At 37.4% G+C, this 18,594-nt stretch overlaps 1 protein-coding gene across 6 annotated transcripts in view; it reads right to left on the bottom strand.

Annotated features, from left to right (window-relative positions):
- Window positions 1–10,000, bottom strand: part of LOC113589306 (leucine-rich repeat transmembrane neuronal protein 4) — a 100,744-nt gene extending 90,744 nt beyond the window's left edge. For 2 of the 6 annotated variants that reach the window (XM_027028888.3, XM_081707875.1), the window contains exons 1-2: window positions 9,357–10,000; window positions 5,046–6,586 (exon numbers count right to left, since the gene is read on the bottom strand). In XM_027028888.3, coding sequence (XP_026884689.2) covers window positions 5,046–6,586; window positions 9,357–9,360 — 1,545 coding nt within the window. In that variant the 5' untranslated portion in view covers window positions 9,361–10,000. Of the gene's footprint in view, window positions 1–3,361; window positions 3,964–4,995; window positions 6,587–9,356 lie in introns of those variants that run through there. The other 4 variants (XM_027028890.3, XM_081707877.1, XM_027028889.3 and 1 more) reach the window with 3 other exon arrangements.
- Window positions 10,001–18,594: the final 8,594 nt, after the last annotated feature.

The raw sequence follows: 18,594 nt of genomic DNA, 5'->3' as shown, positions 1-18,594 counted from the left end.
AGAAAGCATAAGAGAAACAGAAAAAAAGGAGTGAAAAGCTGACTTTTTGTTGCAATAAAATGCTAGGCTTAAGTGATACTTAGAATTTCTATTCTTCACTGAACACACTGTTTAATAGAACTGAACAGCAGTTCAAGTCAACTGTTTGTGTCTGCTTGTTACAGCAAAAATGGACAAATACTTAAAAGTTTTCATGCATACTGCAGTCCAAATTATTATAGTCATTGGGTTGAAAGCACCAATTGTGGGTATGTTTGTATGTCATCAACCAACTGACCGTACAACAAAAATCTCTTAAGGTATTGTCAAGACAGAACAAAAGAGGTACATTTCCAATCTGAGTACTTACAAAGCTATCCACTTTTATGAGAAGCTGCTTTTATCTTGATGCCATCTGGGCTCTAAGTGCTTGGGTTGCTTGAACTTAAATACTTATCTTTGCTTTCTGACGAGAACACTTAATTTTTTCACACTGGAACAGAGCTAAGGGTAGGCCTTTGGCTGCTCCAGAGATTTATTTTCAATATGTTTCTATAATATTAAGTCATGACCTGAGTGAAGTAGAGTCATGATTTTTCTCTAGTATCTTTATTAAATGCATATGGACTCAGTATGTGTCCGGAGACCATTGTCCATGATTTGTTTTTGCTCTATAGTGTCATACAGAGATCAGCAGTATTCTGCCATCACTGGAGTGATAAATATTGAATGTATTTTAAGGTTATCATGGTTACAGATCTCTGCATAGCACACCATGAACATGTTTAAATGATACCAGATGTACAGTATCCTCCATAAGTGAAAGTATGCCTACCCTTTGACTTGTACAAAATTGTACATTAATTACAAACTGTAATTAATCCTAAACTGAGACTATTCTTAATAATAAACAAATAATTAAATAAATAGAAACCCAGTCCACAGGCTTCACATGTGAAATGACTCAAATCCGATTTTTTGCTTTAATGTGACACACATCAGACTTTTCTTTTCAAGGCTGTATGAGCACACAAATCCAATCTTATGTCAGATTTAAATCACTATTGTATGTGGTCCTAAATTGGATTCGATTCACGGCCATGTGACTTCAAAGAGAATAGTCAGATTGGAACTCATGTGGCTTTTTGCCTATACCCATGCACTTAGCACTGTCATCAGCCAGCACCAGCAATGTGGCAAAACAACAATGAAGAAGAGCAACATCAGAGACAACAGGAGGTGTGAAAACAGCAAACGCTAGCCGTATGTCTTTATTCGCCTTTTCGACATGATAATATACAGCTGATGAACTATTTGCAAAATGATGCACATATGAGCTACTAACACTTCCATTTTGCTGGTTTTAATAACCTTAGTCATCTCATAAATATGTTTTTACAAACAGGTCACAACTGTGAATGTGAATCGCCAAGATAGGCAAACCCGATCTGAGCAAGAAACTGGAATGGAACAATGAGGCTTGTAATGTGAACACAATCTTAAACATACTATAAGAGAACTCCACTTTTCAGTTTCCACAAAGGGGTCCTACTTGACAAAAACATTTCCCTAAAGACAGCGATCTAAGAAACACAAATAATTCTGTGTCATTCATAATTAAACAATAAGACATCTACATTACATTACCAACATGTATATCCACTACCTTCACATCATGGCTGTTACATTCTCACCCTTTTCTTTCCTCCAATTACAGTTCTGTTCCCAGTAAGAATAGTCCCAGCTATCCTGTAAGAACAGTCCTAGCTTCAAAATGTTGTTGTTTATGTTCTGAATAATTAAAATAAACAATAAAAATCCATTAGCATTTTTCCACTAACATGACACTCTGATTAAAAAAAATTATTCCAGCAAAAAGAAGGCTAGTTTCTTGACCAGCTGAAAAGACACCACATTAACAAAATTAACAAAATTTGATGTAAAAGAGATCATCTGCACTAATTCAGCCTGATGCACCACAAAGAACTAGTTTTATTTTATTTTGCTCTCATAGAGCTGTGTGAAGTCTGTCAGGTGAGACTGATCTGGATGGCTGCCGTGCTGTAGATGAGATACCGTGGTTAGGGCCAGAGACACTGGGAAACAGTCCAAAGCTCAAGGACAAAGCCTTTGTCTTTTGAAGCAAAAGAAGACGACAAACTGACAAATAACAGTGGGACACCCCTGTTCCACAAAAGAGGACATTTGTAGTTTGAGAGACGTTATTCATTTTAATGTTGTGACGCCTTTCTGCCATAGCCTCTTTTAGGAAACTTGCATTACATCAGAGAGATGTGTGGTATTAATGCAGGGATTTCACTGTGGAGTGAAATATTCCACATAGCACAAATATGCTCATTGGTTGATTAAAAATAAAATGGTACAAAGCAATATGTGAAGCTCTTTGGAAAGCTGTGCAAGTTTATCTTTTAAACAATAAGACAAAACCAGATTTGGATTTATGACTGAACAAAGAACAATAGTTTTGAACCCTGAGATATTTCTAGGAAGCAAATGACTAATACTGTGTTTCTGCCCTCTGCTAGGAAATACCTGCACACCTTTAAGCAACTGCCATGCACATCTGAGATCTCACATTATGAGTCTGAATATATCTGATGTTACTTCTTTGTTGTCTTTTCCATTCATAGTGTTTTTGTTTGTTTGTCCTAAAAAAAAAAAACCTTTAAAATGAACCATTTAGCTAGAACTGTTGCATTTTGAAACGTGTACCTAAGAAAAATATTTAAAACAAATGAGCTATCCCCCTATTACCATATGCAAGAATGGTGTATAGAGGAGCTCCTCCTCACATTGATGATAGTGAGGTTTAACTTCAAGCTCTCCTTTCTGTGTTCTTTCTTTCTATTGTAAACTCAGAATTTAGTCCCAAAAGGTCATCAGTTACTATTATAAAAGGTACAAATGGACTATGAATACTTTTACAACTTCAGATAATTCATTTGTCTTCAGAGCTCTGTTCTTGATGCTTCCAATGTCCTGAGATCAAATCTAGGCCTCTCACACTGTAAATACAGCAGGCTGACTGTGCACATCATCAAGGGGGCTCTTTAATGGCCTCCAGCCCAGGCCTCCTGTGGTCCTGCCTCCTCAACAAAATGCTGCCAGTATCTGCTCGGCTGGTGACCAAAACAGCACACGCAATTAAAGGACAAGGCAGACATTTGGCAACTAATCTCATTTTTCGCTTGTTTATCATACATTAAATAGAACTTGTGATGTGAACAACGTATTTTCATAAGTGTATGTGTTCATGTAAGACAACCAAATGCATTTTTTTCCAATAGCATGAGGATTTTAGATGGATTTAGATGGATGGATTTTATACTCATGACTAGTAATTTCTTTTTAATACAAAACCTTAAAGGTTTTTAATTATATTTACTTCTTTTGCACAATGAAGGAAGGCAGTGCATTTTCCATTAATGTGGAAGTAGATTATTTTATTAAAATCTTAAAATATAAGAAAATGAATAAATAGATAAATAACTAAATGTGATGAAAAATTTATAGCATACTTCCTGTGCAAGAGGAGTGAATGAGTGAGCAAGAGAGCGAGCAAGAGAGGGAGAATGGTTAGGTTAACAAACAAAGGTTCGGTTAACAAACAGAGCATTACCTTTTAAAGATCTATAATTAGTAGGCAACAACAATCTAATTTCTTTCATTGGAAACCAACTACATTTTAAGACAAGTTAGGTAAAACTGTTTGTTACTGTATAAGTGTAATTAAACTGTTCTGAAATATGATGCATTTGTTTCTTTGTGCATTTGCTAATTATTTATATCATTTAACATTATATGCTGTGCACCAAAACACCACTGGCCTTCCACTAAAGTGCCAAAGACTTACATACCCAGAAACCACAGAAAATTTGGACCAAATGTTGATGAAATATACTTGATGTTACTTGTTGTTCCATAATCAGCACTAAATGAAGAACAGATGCCCACAAAAGATACCTGCAGAAATTCCAAAATCAGAGATCACTACAATATTATCAACTTAGAGTTATTAGTCATAATTCCCAAGAAAAGCTTTTGTGTTTCTGTCCTTATAACTATTATATGCAAAGGGAAGATGATAAGACAAAAATAGTTGTTTGGGTGAAAAAAGCCAATCAGCAGATAACAGGTTAAACACCACAAATTGCACACACACTTAGTGTGCACTATATTAGCTGCATAAAAAATGCATGTTTTTCTAAACATTTGCACAAAAATCATGGCACCTCTAAATAAACCCCAATTTCTGACCTTAAGCATTCAGCCTATATCAACATTTGTTAAAACTACATAGTCCCAATTTCAGTATTAGGTGACAATTATTGTTGTGTTGCTCTTTACAGCTATACTCTAGGTTTGTATGACAACAGCATAGCCACAATCAATTGGAATGCTTATGACTTTATGAAGAAAATATATGAGAGCACAGAGCTTCAGCTCCCATAAAAAAAGACTTAAATGCTATCTACTTTCATAGCAGATGAACAGAAATATTAAGGATTAGTAGTTTGTTATTAGCTAGGCTCCACATTACAAAAATATAACTATAGTCAGCAATAATCAATATTTACACTGAATTCAAAATAAAGCAATACTTTAAGAGCAGCTCTCTCTCTCTCTTCTCATTTAAACAAATCAATTTTCCTCAAAGCAGAATATGCTGAAATGATTGTAAAAATGAAATTAGGATAGGAATGGACCATTGCACAGAGACTTGATCCAGCCTATAATGTGCAATCTTTACCCAATTGTTGATGTGCTCTGTATTTTGTTTCAATGTGATAGAAGGCCGCAAACCAGTATTGACCTTTAATTCAATCATGTGTGCCTTGTAGCATGCTTTTATAATACCTGAGGATAAAACAAAAAAGACCTATGACTCAAGTCATCATGCACTGACCCATATTTCCTAGGGAAAGGGAAAACAGGCTAGCAGGGGGAAAAGGGGGAAAACAAAGAAAAAAATCCTCATATTAACAGGACATTTACCTCTTGTTCCCAGCAGTGGAAATGGATTTTAGGAGGGTGACAGATCATACCTCACATTCTCGGGAGCCAGAGATGGTATAGGTGCATGGTCCTGTCCCATTGACCAGTACGTCCATGGTCTCAGAGTTTGTGGGTTTGTAGTCCACATAATACTCCTGTAATGGGGAACTGAGGGTTCGTTCCGTCTCCCGTGCCTTTTTCCGGCGCTTTCTGACCATGGTGTGCTGCTGCAACTGCTTCATACTAGTTGGGTAACGCTTCCAGGAGACATAGATCACAAGCAAGATCATTGCCACTGATAAGAAGAGTGCAACACTACCTGCTATTATCTTGTGGAAGGAAACATGTTCATAGTCCTGCTCAGGAACAGGTGGGAAAGCAATGGTTGGGGTGGGAACAAAAGGGGTGTGGTGGACGCTTTCTTTGTCCACCCTGAATAATGTGGGAAGTGGCATGTGTCCAGGTTTGGAAGGGAAGATGACTGTAGTGGAGACTACAAGATATGGAGTTGTGGTAGCCTTGCAAATACCAAACGTGTCCATAGCATCCATAACTTTCTCGCCTTGAGCCTCCTTAGGTCCAGCACAAATCATGGTTGCCTCCTTGTTTCCTTTGAAATTCCTCAACCAGGCAACAAGAGGACAGAGGCTTGGACTGCAGTCCCAAACATTACCTGCTAGACTGATGGTACTGAGAGAAATCCAAGCGGTCACTGCCTCCAGAGACACGTTGCTAAGCTTATTGGAGTCCAGGTTAAGAGTCTGCAAATTGGGTAGACAATGGAAGATGTTGGCATCCAACACCTGTAGGTCATTTCCTGAGAGGTCAAGCTTTTGTAAAGATGTCCAGGTCCATGTAATTCCCTGTGTTACAGATTTTATCCGATTCCACTGCAAATAGAGAGCTCGAAGGTTGTTTAGACGAGGGAAATGAGAGAAATTGATCTTAGAGAATTGGTTGTGCTCCAAGTGCAACTCAGTCAGCTTGAGCAGTCCAGCAAAAGCATTACGAGTGAGGCTTCTCAGTCGATTATAGCCCAAGTCAAGAAATTCTAGATTTCGACAATCCTGAAACACACGCATGGGAACTGCCTTGAGGGAATTGGATCTCATATGGAGACTTAGCAACTTGCGTAAGCCTTGAAACTGGTTAGGCTGTAGTACCTGCAGCTTATTGTAAGAAAGGTCCAAGTTGCGCAGGTTTGGTATTGAATGAAATGTGCTGTTATCCAGCTGCGTGATCTTATTTGAGCTGAGGATTAACTCTTTTAGTCTCCTCACACCCTGGAAGGCTTGACTATCTACTGTATTTATATAGTTGTGGTCAAGATACAGCCAGACAAGTTGACTAAGGCTGGCAAACTGATCAGCCCTAAGGCTAACCAAGCTGTTATAGCGCAGAGAGAGTCCCTGGCATCCCATGGACACATTCTTTGGCACATCACGAAATGCATTTGACTCACAGTAGACTATTTTGCCATCGCAGCGGCAGCTTCGGGGGCACGGGCGCTCTCGGACTCTGCTGGGGGATGCAATGAGCCAGGCCTGCACCAGCAGAGGGATCATGAGCCAGCGACTTCGCACCAGAGAACCTTCAGAGACAGAGGGGCAAAAAGGTAAGAACTAGGTATGGGTCAATAACGAACCTGATGAGGTAAATAAGTGGACTGGTTAATATCATTCACACTTAGTAGCTAACATGACAATATTTTTCTTTTACAAAGCCTGAAATGTACAAGTAGTACACAATTAGGATACCATATAAATATGTCAGCACCAACATTCATTCTGAAGTTAGCTTTTGAATGTGCAGCAAGTGATGCAAGTTCCTCATGTACTCTATTAGTATCCTTAATATGCAGATTGTTTAGGTAACTCGTAAGGCAGCAATTCTTAATGAAAAAAGATTCAGTTTCTAGGTGTCTCTTATGTATACTGAATGCTGGATCTCCAACAAAGAAAAGCACTAAACAAACTAGACAATATGAATTTAATGAAAATTATTTTTGTTTTTCTTTTCAAACTCAATTCCTCAAAGACAATTCTATAACTATGAATATACATTGTACCAGCTACAGAACCTGAGTACTAATCAAGTTTTCCCAAAAGACCATGTAAAAGTGGTTAGAGGAGAAAGGGTCCATTTTAGTATATTTAGGAGCATATTTATCATTCTGACAACCTTTTAAACAGTAACAAATTCTGTAGTTTTGCTTGATTATATAAAGACAATGTGTATAAAAAAAGTAATCTAGATTTAGTGCAGCATGACATAAGCAACTACTGATTTATAGTGCTTGAGGAAAATAATTCTTAAATAAAATAAAAAAAAAACCCTTCAACCTGCAGTAAAGTAGACTGGTTTCAGATACCATTAAAAACTACTCCTTCCAAATGAAGGAAACTGGTCTCTAATCCAAAATATTTTGTGTAGGTCAACTGGATGAAATAGACTAATCTAATGCTCCCCGAGATAGATCTTGGGTTGGCAGATCAATCTGATACCTACAGAAGAATTCAGTTTGTTTTTACAAGCCATCTCTAAACTTTTTTTAATTCACTCATTTAGCATTATTATTGTACATACCCATATTGCTTAGTTTTTCTGTAAAATAATCTGTTTACTGCCTCACATTTGCTATTTTAAACTACTTTTGTAGTAAAGCGCTCTCTCTCTTTCTATTATATAAGAGAGAGAGAGAGAGAGAGAGAGAGAGAGCGAGAGAGCGAGCGAGCGCTACATACACACCCATATACACACCCAGCATATACAGTATATACATGTTGTTCCTATATTATCACTGGGATAAATGAGACACTTTCCAGATTCAAACATGAAGACCAATTATTTGAACAGAGATGGAGAAACAAACTATTACAAACTATTGAGCTAATTAAGAGAAATACAAATGCAAAATATACTCTTAGTGGGGCACCTGATAGGTTAACAAGTCTTATTTCAATGATATTTTAAACACACACAAACACATGCACATAAACACACCAATGCACACACATTGTCATGTGCTTGTAATGTTATTTTACAAAATTGCTAAACTCTACTTTCTTGTCTTAGTAGAAAATAAGCTGGCATGCATGCCACTTGGGAGGTCTGTGAGCTGTCATATTTTCAAAAATAATAAACAGGGAGCATTATAAATTGCCTCCTGTGCAATGCTCCCAACCATACATAATATTTTTTTTTTGTGAAAGCCATAACAGGTTAAGCAAATAAGGCACTGGACTACATTAGACTCATTCCCAACATGGCAGTGCTAATCATTCAAAAAGAAATTACTTTGACATTCGCACATTTTAGTAAACATGTCATAATGAATATATATATATATATATTCATTCATGAGGACTTGGCTTTGGCATTATTGAGGTTTTTTTATGTAACAACAAACAGAACCGGGTTTTTTTTTCCACTTCTTGTACTGACTCAACACGTGAAGATAAAATAACTAGAAAAAAGCATACAGAAAAGAAACCAAGCTTTTGAGTAAGTGAAAAGACTGCAAGAAGCCTTCTATGTATCTATATAACATTAGTTTAGTAATAATGTATTGTTTGAAAGGTTATATTTAAATACGGGGTATTTGATTACTGCTCCGCGTTGCTGCTTGCGATCGGATTGGCCATATGTGCATGTCAATGGGAAAAGATCGTGCTGTTACATTTGCCCGATGCAAGAGACAGCTAATCGCATAGGTAACAGGTGAGAATTACTAGTCGTCTGCTGAAAAAAAAAAAATCGATCGTTGTCCGGAGACAAACAGCAGAACTGAGCACGCAGTGCCGCCTTAAAATGAAGAAGGAAAACTGCACATTTAAAATGCTTTAGATGTAAAGAACTATTTGGAATAACAGGATCTGATTACGACAGGGAACCATCAAACCCGCTGTTAACCTGTTGATCCTATGGTAAACCCATAAACGATTTTTCCCTCTCTATCCTACATCTAGTGGGATGTGCGCATCAGCATAATTACAAATGCCAAAGTTGTCACGCAAGCTTCACTTACCATCAAATAGAATCTGGGGAGTATTTGGGGGAAATTAACTAATCATGAAGAACCAACTTCATATTACAGTTGTATTTTTTAATAAGCGAGTCCTGTGTTAACCACTGCGCCTCACACTAGGTCTACCACTTTTACATGGCCAAATGTGCATGGCTATACTATATGCCAAGGCATTTCTTGATATCTGACGACATCACTGCACGACCAAATGGCAGGCCAATTCAGTTGTAGAACAGCAGATACTTATAGACCCCGACATATCCAGCCAGAGTGGTGACTCCGATTAGATGTTTATTTAGAAAAAAAAAAATGTTTAAAAAAATCGTTAACATACCCATATCTGCGTGTTATCCGATTTTTGCAGGTTTGGAGTGCTTAGTTGTATGAGCACCGAACACGCATGGTACGCTCACCCAGCTTCGTCGACCTCATCCAATATCTTAAACCAGCTCGCAGAGATCCAGCCGGTATAGCAAATCTTACTAACGAACGCAGGCAGACCTGCCAGGGACTGCAGAGCCCCGAAGCTTTGGTGAGACAGAGAAAACTCAGTATCCGTTTGATAATTCAGTTCCGCAATTTTGAAAAGCAACATGTCTCGCTGTTTAGATGAAAACAAGGAGGAAATATCTTACTTTCCCTGTCACTTATCATTGTTCCTAACATGAAAGAGACTCACTGTTTCCCAAATACGCTAAATTGTAGTGACAAAAATGCCTAAAAGAAAAATATTTCCGTCATGTTTTAACATTATGTTGGACAAACGAGCGTTGACAAAAACATAGCCAAGCAATATTTGTTAAGAAAAAAAATCCTGTGGAAGTATTTTATCCCGTAAAAGCCACAGTAGAGGTCTGGCTATGATGAAAATATTCCAACTGAAATACACGCAGAGCCTGTCTAACACATGCGTCGTTAAACCTGATCTTTTTCTTCCTCGAAAATCTTTCAAAAATAAGAGAAGGGTTTCAGAAGAGTCCGTGTGCCACTGCACTGCTGGTGCACTAACAAGAACGCTTAGTCTTATTTTGCAACTTCGCTCTGCACGATGAATCGGATTGCCCTCTTCTGGTGGGAAAGAACTCCCACCGGAAGGCTGTGATTCAGGTGATTCACGCTGAGGTCCGTACCAATCAATCTCGCCTAGTCTTTTTTTATTTTTCTCTGACTATTTCAAAGGCCAGCTTAATTATGGTTTGTTACAGTGTCATGGCGTAGGAGTATGAAGCACATATTTCAGATCCAAACTTAGTCCACCTTGTGTCATACCCCACGTAAAGAGAACCTTTGCCACATTATTGCATCACTAATTTAGACATAATGCTCAAAACCTTACTTATTAAGAAACAATTGATTTTGATTTTTACATTTTCATACATTGATGAGTTTTATTTGCAACATTTACACATCTAATAAGAACTTTATTATGGAATCTATAGCATGAGGTTGCACAAATATTTAGGATCACAATGACAACAATAGTCAAACTGCAAGTGAGAGACATAGAAAAAGTAAAATACAGACACTATTGTAGTCTGTTTCTGAGATATGACAAAATCTGACACAAAAAAATTAAGAAACACCTTGCAGGCTATGCACTACTAACAATAAATAAAAAATCTACACAAAACATTCTGCAGTATTTGAACCAATAATTCCAAGTAGGGTATGCATTGGCTTGCTACAGGCAATAGTTAACTATGAAGAAAACTTTTAATTCTAGTAGAATTGACTATGGCAGGGATACTAATGGTTAGAACTTGAATACTCTAATTTTTCATAGATGTTGTCCTTAGTCTCCAGGGCGACTGATGTCCTACACATATTGTTCCATCTCTGAACATACAATCAATTAAGGAATGTAGAATGTTGATTACCTAATTTAAGCAGTGATGAAAGAAAGACTTTAAAGTTTTTATTTGGTGTTATAGTTTAAAAACACTTTGAAATAATAAAAAAAAATCTTCTTTACAGAACCAGTTCAACATCATAGCAATAAGAGATTACTGACAAGGGAAGGTTGATGAGTGCCAAACTGAGTCTAGATGGAGTTATTTTTTAAAGCATGGAGCTGAACAGTTAAGCTAAACAGTGCTTGAATCCATCCAGTAGAGTGGTGACATACTGCTGAATATCCAATAAGATTTGAAACATGGCATACAGTAAGGTATTAAAAACAAATAGCTACAGCACCTTGGTTAGGTGATAGCTTTTCTATATGTACCATATTAACTGTTTGAAATGGTTCAAGACAACAAATGCCAAGAGCGTGAACTTTTAATGGCACTCTGCATTAGGGTCATATACATCATTTGAAGTATTCACCAGCACCTTCCATGTATAGACTAATTAGAAATAATCAGCTCTTGAGGCTTTTGTCCCCGAATTTGACAGACATTTTGTGCACTTTTTAGAAACTAACCTGAACATGAGTCTTGCTAGGGATTTTTCATTTTGTGGTAAACACTCTTGTATATTCTTCTCTTTACTGTAGGCTTTTATACAGATCATACAGGAGAACATTCTTTATGTGTTCAAGTTCTTCATGATTTGGTCATCCATCACTCCTGGCAGAACTCCCTTATTGAAGTTCCAGAATGAAGTTGCATTTATATTCAGTCTTTCCAGTTCTACCACATCTTCCCACTGTTATTTTTTCCTGTGGTTCCTGCATCAGCTACACTGTAAAACTGATTCTAACTCAAAACAAATTATACTTAAAACATATAGTTTAAAAAAGCACAACAAAAATGATTTCCTACTTTTTCTAGATTTTATGTTTATTGTAGACCTTAAATTATAAATTAACTCAACAATCTTGTCAAAATCTACTTATTTTTTCAAGACTTCAGAGCAGCGTGAGTTTATACACCTTATTATCATTTAGTTAAGATGGCAACTGAGGCACATTGCAACACATCTGCCATCGCTGAGGGCTCCAAGCGATTTTAACAGCCAAGCTCCAATTTGGAAGAACTTAATATATCATAATAACAGTATTTTTTTTAGTAGTAACAATGTAGAAATGCTTTGTTGTGTTATCCATAGCTAGTGATTTGATTTCAAAATGGTTATCTGTCTGTCTGTCTATCTATCTAGCAATAGATATATCAATGATACAATGTGGATAAATGTTGTACATTGTGTTGATCATAAACACATCACATATGGAAGGGATAGGTGCAATTTGGCAAGTCTTGCTTGGTAAATAGCAATTAGCTAACCTAATATCTAAAATACTAGCGAACTTATATGATAGCTAGATAGACTGGCTAGTTTGACAAGACATGCTTGCTAAAAATGCTATCGGGTTAACTTGATGTGTACACATGGATTACGGCATTTCAAATATGGAAATTCAGTTCATTTGAAACACAAAATGCATGTTTGATATGATGGATTTGTAAAATATATTATGTCTTATTTCATTTAGAAAATGGCTGCAAACAAACTTCAAATTAAACAAGTTGGGTTGAAACCTGTTCGCAAGTAATATTTAGCTAAATGGTGCATTGATGGCTTTCAGCAACCATGCTCAGTGCTTACATTGTAAGGATCCAGATAATGATTCTTTCAATCTGTGTATAGTTTACTAGATCACTAGCTAGCTATGTTAGAAATTAAAATTAAATTAAAATTTGAAGTACAAGGTTTGGTTCCAATTGACCCTCCCACTCATCAAATGGATTTGTTAAATTCCTTCACCAGCACACATAATGAAGTACTGATTAGCCAGACAACAAATATTACTGGCGTGCCACACAGTGAGGCTTGGAAAGGGTTAAATGTTCACACTGACAGTTTAAATCCCTATTTCTTATATTAATCCTATCATATTAATGTCTAATATTTGTTTAATATCTAAGTTTAACAGGCAATGTTCTCAACCTGATTTTCACCTGGATCACCACAACATCGGACATTGCAGTCACCCCCCTCCACCTCTCAGACCATCACTTTCTATCCTTCTTTCTCTCACTCCCTTTTCTTTCCATCCATACCTCCCCAACGTGTTCCTCTTCCTTCCATTGCAATCTGTACTCCATAACACCCTCTTCCCTTACTTCTACTATTTTGTCCACTCTTCCTCACCCTGACTCTCTGTCTTCTCTCTCTCTCTCTCTAGATACAATTACAAATACTTTCATTTCTATGCTCTCCTCATCAATGCTCTCCTCATCAATGAATCTTCTGTGCCCTCTCTCCTTTAGACCTGCAAGATCTTCCCTACCTGCCCCCTGGCTAACAGAAACACTCTGCTGCCACAGAAGAGAACTGAGGCTGTGAAGGAAAACTCACCTAGAATCAGACCTCAGCTTATACCAGTCTCTTCTTTCCAAGTTCTCACTAGAATTAACATTTACAGTCATTGTACTACAGAGTAAAATTTTAATCATCAGCATCTGATCCATGCAACTGTTCACTATTTTTTTTCTCTCCTTAACCCTCCCCCTCCCCCTCCTTCATCATATCTTACTCCTGAGGATTGCATCACCTTCTTGGAGGAGAACGTTGCAGCAATCCACCAGTCCTTTTCCTCTGTTCCCATTCTTCCAACGAGTGCTCATTCAACATTTAACTCTCTGGCTTCTTTTTCTCCTCTCTCCTGAGATGAAATTCATCAACTGACCTTCAGCAATCTGACTACATGTCTGCTGGATCCCATTCTTTCCACTCTGTTCCAGATTATCTCAAAAGATCTGCTTTCTTTCATTTCTGTCATCATCAACGACTCCTTATCCTCTGGACATGTGCCAACTGCATTCAAAACCACCAGGGTGGTACCAATCCTCAAGAAGGCCACACTTGATGGCTCAAACATTACTAATTACAGACCAGTATCACTTCTCTCTTTCCTCTCAAAAACCCTTGAATGAGCAGTTTACAATCAATTATCTCTTTTCCTCACTCAGATCAGGCGCATGATCCCAATCAGTCTTGCTACAAACCGGCACATTCAACAGAAACTTCCATAATAGCATTGACAGAGAAACCTCATGCTGCTAATGCTGCCAAACTGTAAACCACAACATTCTCCTCTCTGTTGTCTGCAGCCTTGGTGTGACTGGATCTGCATGGAAATTGTTTCAGTCCTTTCTGGAGGGACGGTCCTATCAGGTAACATGGAGAGGATCCACATCCAAACCATGTAGACTCGTTCTCTTGGTGATGTAATATCTTCTCATGGCTTCTCCTACCACTGCTACACTGAAGACGGCCAATTATTTATTTCTTTTCCACCCTCCAAAACACAGGTCTCTAGACATATCTCAGCATGCTTGACTGACATTGCATCATAGATGACAGCCCACCACTTGAAGCTTAACCCCAGTAAAACCAAGCTTCTTTGCATCCAAGGCACTCCCAACCCTTAGCATGACCTCACAGCTTCCATCGAGAACTCCCTGGTATCACCATATGAAGCTGCTCGTAGCCTGGGCATAACTTTGGACAACCAGTTGTTGTTGTCAACTTAAGTCTCAAATCTGACCCAGTCTTGCAGATTTGTCCTTTGTAACATACAAAGGATTCAGCCCTTTCTCTTGCAGGAAGCTACCCAGGTACTTGTGCAGTCTCTTGTAATCTCAAAGCTAGACTAGTGCAATGCACTACTTGCTGGTCTTCCTCTAAGAGCCATCAGACTTCTACAATTTGTCCAGAATGTCGCAGCATGACTGGACTTCAATCATCTGAAGTTCACAAATGTCACTGCACTGCTGTGCTCCCTTCATTGGCTTCCAGTAGCTGCCTGCATTAGATTTAAAACCTTGATGCTTGCCTACAAAGCCAAAAATGCACCAGCCCCTTCATACATGATGTCAGTGGTCAAAGTCCAATCTGTACCTCAAGTACCTCGAGCCTCGATTACATCTCTGCTCGAAATACCATGCTTCAGGTCTCATGGAAGACAAGCATCGAGACTAATATCTGTTCTGGCTCCTTGGTGGAATGAACTTCTGCTTGCTGTCCAGACAGCAGAGTCCCTTGCAGTTTTCAAATGCAGACTGAATACCCATCTATTTGTGAAGTCTTTAAATAAAAACTGACCCTGCTCCTATGTTGACTAACTGAAGCTGGTACTTATTGTAGGGTATTGTTTATTACAATGATGTTGACTGCTCCCTTGTTGACTAAAAAACTCTAGTAAATATTGTTTATTGCACTTATTTTTGTCTAAGATAGAGCTTATGTATTTTGTATTTCTAGGCATCAGAATTGATCACTGTATTTCAACAGTATTATAATTCATTGGTTTATTGGACTCTAACGTGCTGTACTGCCTTGGATGTATTCTATGACTAAATGACAGTACTTTTGTAAATCAGTCTGGATAAGAGCATGTAAATATATATACACACAAGAGGCATCAGAAAACACAATAGATATAATAATATCTGGATAATAGCATGGAATGAGATATGGAAAGAGCACAGTGTAAAATCAGGGATAGATTAATCTTAAATACATTCAGTAAATGTGCTGAGATTAATCTTTCCCCATCATGTAGTTACAGTAACAGTTTTGATAGTTATAGTCTTATGTGTCAGGTAAACAGTCTCTTTCTCACTTGACTTCTCAAATCTCAGCTTCACTCTTTTAGGTTCTCAAGGGATGACAGAGTAAGATGCACAGCAGCATTCTACAGAATAAGGGTGCTCTTTTAAAGCATTACAGATTACAGCATGGCACTTTTCAGCAAAGTCATTCAGTACCCTGAACACATGCCTATGACTGCCTATGTTCTTTAAAAACATGGCATGTACTGCTTGGATAGGGTTGATATATGACTTGTATCTACAGTATCCAAAATCACTGAAATACAATGAAATACTGAAACCAGTGGGCTTTTGAAAAAAGTTTCATTGTATTTCATTGTATTCCAGAAAAACTTCAAAAGCCCACTGGAAACCTGTGGTCTGAAACCTTCTGCAAAGGTGTTGTCTCTAAAAAATTGCTATCTTAAGCCTTGGATTCTGGTTTCTGGGGTCTTTATAGTTCTGTTATCTTTATAGACTTTAATTAGTCAAGTACCATGGTTTGGCTTTATTGGCTTCATTACAATGGGAAATCAGCTGTGAATAAAGTATTTTGAATATTTTGAACTCTTAATGACATCATTGCATTGACTTAGTACCCAAATAAATTATTCTTTACACTTTACGTGACACAAATGTTGAGAAATATTTTGCTTGTTGTTACTTTAAATTGACAGCTGTATATTTTAAGCCTTTGTGCACTATACAGTATCTTAAAAATCCACTGACCTTTTGGTCTGACCACTTTATCATCATCATCATCATCATCATCATCATTTTTTATGAGAAGCCTCTGTTGCGGACTTGCTGAGCCTGCTCCTGACCAGCACCCTAATAGCATTCCTGCTTGTTGCTTCTGACAAGTTTTCACTTATTCTTTGCTTCTCCTCAAAGCTGCTTTTTTTGTGTGTGTGTGTTTCCTTAATAAAAACCCTAAGTACTGTCACTCACACCTTGCTTCTGACTAAGATAACACAAATTGTATGGCTGTCTGATTGCTGCTTGTCAATTACTCTGATTATGTATAAATACAGATGTGGAATTTGAATTTTCTAGGGTTGTAGATCATGAACTTGAATTTATAGCACTTCATTATCATAAACTTAATTTAGTTGTATTTGGTAAAACATTTTTGTCAATTACACAAACATTTCAAGATGATGGCAAACAAAATGTTTATGAACTTAGTGATATTAGGTCTCCTGTGGTAATTTATTGAGGTAAGGGGCTTAAAGTGATGGTGGTGGCACAGAGGGATCAAGAGACGAATGGCCACCCCCCTGGCGTCCCTGTTTCCTTAGTTTCCCTGTCGTGTCTGTTTTCCTTTACTTGCCTGTTCTGTTCCTTGGTTTTGTTTTCTCCACCCCTTGTCTGTTCCTTAATTCCAGTCCTTGTTTTGGTTCTCCCTGTTCCTATTTTCACTTGTGTCTGGTTACTATCTAATTGTCTTGGTTATTTAAGCCCTGTGTTTGGTTTCCCATGTTGTTGATTATTTTGGTAAGTTTGGTCATGTGGCGTCGTTGCTGTTATTTTATTTGTTTGCTTAATTTGTGTTACTTTGCCTTAGTGTTTTCCTCGTGTCTCTATTTTATTTGCCTCCCGGATTTAGTTTCCCTCGTTTATTAAAGAACCTCCTGCCTCTGCATTCTGCCTCTCACTTCATCCCTGCTAAAACATTACAGAAATGACGCTGAAAGAAAGTGCCCTTTATTGTCCATATCTTAAACAACTACAAAGCAGCAACAAAATTAAAATAAAGGTGTTTGAAGTAGCATTGCACTTCGTCGTGATACTTGGTTGAGTAGTCCAATAATGGGCAGTGCTGACTTCAGGAACCTGCAGATTTAAATAGTGAGAGAATGAAACAAGGAACAGGTGAGCATGATTAATAGGTTAGTGATTGGGAGTGGGTCAAGTGCGTGCTTTGATTCTGAGCAGGAGTGGGCGTGTGACTGGCCAACCGTGTTACTTAAATATACTTAATTTACTTAAAAGCCCTGAGTTATAAAAATCTATGCAAGTAGTTGCCTTGATTTTTAACTGTAATTGTAACACTTTTTTTTTTTTTTTTTTTTTTTTTTTTTTTTTTTTTTACAGTGTAGGCAAATCCTGATAAAATCCAGATGCTGCATGCAAAACTGAACCAGGCCTTACCTACATGAAAGCACTGATTATTCATGGAGGACACCAAGTAGCTTTTGTGCCACAGGCATAACCACCATCCCTCAAAGGATGGCCTCCAAAAAATGGCCTCTTCTCTCTACTGTAACCCAGGTAGTGAAAATAATTTCCTGAACAAGCACTAATCCTTGACTTAATTTTTAAAAATAGAAGAAAAAAAACCTATATAAAATATTGTATTTTTTACCTTTTCTTATACTGACTCCTGATTCTTCAACTTGATTCCAAAGAAGTTATAGTAGAACAGGGGAAATATTTCCTGTAACATCTTCTAGACAAGAGCATCTGCTTGATGCTGTAGCCTTTTGTGTTTTGTCAAGCTGTTGCTTAGCTCAACAATGACAACTGTTTGTTAAGACATCTTGTTAATGGTGCATGGCATTTGCTAAGTTTAATTTATTAGGAACAAATAAATCATGATAAAAAGCTTAGGCAAAAACAACAACAGACAAAAACACACCAGGTAAATTCATACTACAACCAAACTATTGGGAAGTAATAGTTTGAATAAATAGTGTAAATAACCGCTAGAAAAACAGATAACACTAGTCAAATTGAATTAAAGCTTGCACAACAAAGACGTCCCCAGCTAGAGATTTAAGATGTGAAATTTGCAAATATAAAAAAGCCCTAAATGGGCAGTAATTGTGGTGAGCTAAAGGAAGCCATTAGAATGAAGCAGGAATGGCAATCAGAAAATGTGGAGTGAAGGCTCTCATGCAGGAGCTCTCATTACACATCCAATGCCCCTCATGAATGTATGTAATAATTTAAAGCTGAGAACTGATTATTTTGTGATTAGATAATCAATTTCTTTTAACATCATCATCAAAATCTTTATTATTATTGTGTACA

This window comes from Electrophorus electricus, chromosome 25, assembly GCF_041902795.1.
Source record: "Electrophorus electricus isolate QZ-2024a chromosome 25, ASM4190279v1, whole genome shotgun sequence".
NCBI lineage: Eukaryota > Metazoa > Chordata > Actinopteri > Gymnotiformes > Gymnotidae > Electrophorus > Electrophorus electricus.
This window is presented reverse-complemented; position numbering and strand designations above follow the sequence as displayed.